The sequence below is a fragment of the Salvia splendens genome, chromosome 1 (assembly GCF_004379255.2).
Source record: "Salvia splendens isolate huo1 chromosome 1, SspV2, whole genome shotgun sequence".
NCBI lineage: Eukaryota > Viridiplantae > Streptophyta > Magnoliopsida > Lamiales > Lamiaceae > Salvia > Salvia splendens.
In genome coordinates, this window is record NC_056032.1 from 12,666,240 (window position 1) to 12,669,615 (window position 3,376).

At 38.2% G+C, this 3,376-nt stretch overlaps 1 protein-coding gene across 1 annotated transcript; it reads left to right on the forward strand.

The window, feature by feature from the left end:
- Positions 1–2,813, forward strand: LOC121742669 (60S ribosomal protein L3-1-like). The gene is made up of 6 exons (XM_042135877.1): positions 1–100; positions 438–539; positions 820–930; positions 1,210–1,514; positions 1,674–2,083; positions 2,383–2,813. Exons 2-6 carry the CDS (start codon positions 455–457, stop codon positions 2,639–2,641), a joined length of 1,170 nt encoding a protein of 389 aa, XP_041991811.1. The 5' UTR covers positions 1–100; positions 438–454; the 3' UTR covers positions 2,642–2,813.
- The last annotated feature ends 563 nt before the right edge of the window (positions 2,814–3,376 follow it).

Here is a 3,376-nt window from a genome sequence, read left to right on the forward strand (position 1 = left end):
CTTTGCGACCAGTTTGCAATATAGCGTGCCTATAAGTGGAGAGAGCCCAGCGAATTAGGGTTTTAGCTGAGGCCTCATTCTCCATCGCAGCTGCACTCAGGTATGCTTCTCTCACATGCTTCCGTCCCCTTCCAACTGATTTACAGCTTCATTTCGTTTCTGCTTTTATGGATTTGACGCACATTTTTTACTATTCAGTTAATACGTCCTATAAAAATTGAAAAAGAATGTGTTTTTTAATCATTTGAGGAGCAGTTCAATCTGAATTGTGTTCCCTTTTTCTGAATTGAATCCCAATGCTTATTTATCGGAATAAAACAAGAAGATTTAAATTCAACAACAATCTATAAATTGAGTATACATGGTTCTAAATGCTCTCATCAGTTATCTAAACAATCTATTTAGTTTCAATAATTTGTATCTATTTTTTGGTTCAGATTAAAGGAGTCGAAAAATGTCGCACAGGAAGTTTGAGCACCCAAGACACGGCTCCCTCGGTTTCTTGCCAAGGAAGCGGGCTGCTCGCCACAAGGGAAAGGGTATGTCATATGTTATCTTAATCTGTCATTCACTTGCAAAGCATTTCGCGTAAATGTCGATAACGTGTGATAAGATGAATCGTGATTGAAAATGGCAAAATACTATAACATTGGGCACTTCAAATATGTCTCACCATTTTCCTGTTGGTGATATATGCGTTCATTGTATATTGCATCCATTTTCACCTGTATATTCTCTAACTTGTTATATGTTGATTCTTTAACTATTCTGTGTTTGGCAAATGTCTCATTTTCTTTGAATTTTTGTTGAAAATTGCAGTGAAGGCTTTCCCTAAGGATGACCCAACCAAGCCTTGTAGGCTAACTGCCTTCTTGGGGTACAAGGCTGGAATGACCCACATTGTCCGAGATGTGGAGAAACCTGGATCAAGTACATTCACTGTCCACTCAGATTTCATTTTATTGAATTTTATTTCCTATAAAATTAGCTTTTTGATTATATATAATTTGATTGTCATGTGCTGTAGACTACTCAGTTATAATTGCATTATTTTTCTTTTAATTGATTAATTAACAACCTAATATTAATATGAGGAAATCAAAATGAACCATGCATTGGGTGTAAAACTAGTTTGGTATTACCTCCCTGATCATGTTTATCAGTTCTTTTGTAGTTTATGTTTTGAATAATTTGAGAATAATTACGCAGAGCTTCACAAGAAGGAAACATGCGAGGCTGTTACCATCATTGAAACACCGCCCATGGTTATTGTTGGAGTTGTTGGGTATGTTAAGACTCCACGTGGTCTTCGCTGCTTGAACACTGTATGGGCTCAGCATCTCAGTGAAGAGATTAGGAGAAGGTTCTACAAGAACTGGTGCAAGTCCAAGAAGAAGGCCTTTTCCAAGTATTCAAAGAAATTGGAGACTGATGAAGGAAAGAAGGACATCCAGTCACAGCTGGAGAAACTGAAGAAATACTCTTGTGTCATCCGTGTCTTGGCTCACACCCAAGTCAGTGTCTTGAACTCCTTCCACTCATGAAATTTAGTTGGGTCTTTTGTTTGAACAGGGTCCTGATGATTTTTTTATCTTGTATTAAAAAAAATCTTTACATTTTGTCCTTGGTGGTTGTGTGGTTGTGCTGATTGCCATTATTCTCAAATTTTGCAGATTAGGAAGATGAAGGGGCTAAAGCAAAAGAAGGCACACTTGATGGAAATTCAAGTTAATGGTGGAACTATTGCTCAGAAGGTTGACTTTGCTTATGGCTTCTTCGAGAAGCAGGTCCCTGTGGATGCTGTATTCCAGAAGGATGAAATGCTTGACATCATAGGTGTGACTAAGGGTAAGGGATACGAAGGTGTTGTTACTCGTTGGGGTGTCACACGCCTTCCCCGCAAAACTCATAGGGGTCTTCGTAAGGTGGCTTGTATTGGTGCTTGGCATCCTGCTAGAGTTTCCTTCACCGTTGCTAGGGCTGGTCAGAATGGCTACCATCACCGTACAGAATTGAACAAGAAGGTCTACAAGCTTGGTAAGGCAGGAACTGAAGAGCACACTGCCAGTACTGAGTATGACAGGTAATTCTCAATGCATTATTTTATCTGCTAAACTATTGTTTGTTGTGCTGTGTGTAACTTATTTATTTTCCTTTTTTTGACTTCCATTTTCATTGAGTTCGTGATTCACTGTTGGTCTTGAAGATGGCAAATATGTTCTGAAAATTGTTAATAACATTCCTGAAAAAGAGAATGGGATTTGGATGAATATGATTAAGTGCTAATCTTGCTAAAATGTTATAAGGTTTTTACTAGAATAAGATACCAGTTGGTTTTTCTATTTAGCTAACTATCCTTTGTACAAAACTGGAACTATGCAGGACTGAGAAAGACGTTACACCAATGGGTGGTTTCCCTCACTATGGTGTGGTGAAGGATGATTACCTGATGATCAAGGGTGGTGTTGTTGGACCCAAGAAAAGGGTTGTCACCCTTCGTCAATCTCTTCTGAAACAGACTTCTCGTGTTGCTCTGGAGGACATCAAGCTTAAGTTTATTGACACCTCCTCCAAGTTTGGACATGGGCGATTCCAGACAACCTCAGAGAAGCAGAAGTATTACAACCGAGTGAAGGCCTGAGCAGTGTCTTGGCATCCGAGATATTAGTTTTTTTATCAGATGGTTTTGCAGAAAAATATCCATAATTGTCTTAATTTGCATCATGCTATGTTCTGTTCAAAATTCTGTCTTGCGACATTGTTTTAATCTAAAATCTGCGCAAGGGATATTTTGCCTTGGATTTTTATATAAATTTGTTCTTTTAGTATTCATATATACACTGCTGCTAATATCGTGCCTAGCATAATTTCACATAGACTAATCATGGATATTAAAATATTTAAAGAGGAACATAGTAGTACCATTTTCATAACTACATGTGATACTCAATCGGAAAATGAATTGATAGTCTCGAGCTGCAGTTTTGCTAGAGCAATGGTAAGGTCTTTTGCTTCGTTCATGGCGTCTCTAGCTGCAGGCAATGCTTCTTCCAGATATTGATTGATAAAGTAATAAGAGCAAATATGATGTAGAATGTGGTCGTGCCTCTCTGCGTAAATCGTTAGCCTATCTTGTGCTTGTTTCAATGCTTGACTTATAATCTTCAACTTGAACGCCCTCATTTTTCTGTTTTGCATTTTCTTGATTTCAGGAAACACAACAAACAAGGAGGCCGAAGCTGCTAAGAAGATGTTGAGAATCATTGTATTGCTTTGTTTTTGGCATTTGAGCTGAGGAAATTAAAGAAAGTTTCCTGTTTATTCTTGGCTTCATCACTGGGGAAATTTGGCCTATAAAAGAGGGTGTTGCTTGATT

Excerpts from the sequence above, each read along its gene's own strand:
- LOC121742669 (XM_042135877.1), top strand. The coding sequence starts at position 455 with ATGTCGCACAGGAAGTTTGAGCACCCAAGACACGGCTCCCTCGGTTTC. Across the intron at positions 931-1,209 it reads TGTGGAGAAACCTGGATCAA|AGCTTCACAAGAAGGAAACA; the intron begins GTACATTCACTG and ends ATAATTACGCAG. Across the intron at positions 1,515-1,673 it reads GTGTCTTGGCTCACACCCAA|ATTAGGAAGATGAAGGGGCT; the intron begins GTCAGTGTCTTG and ends CAAATTTTGCAG.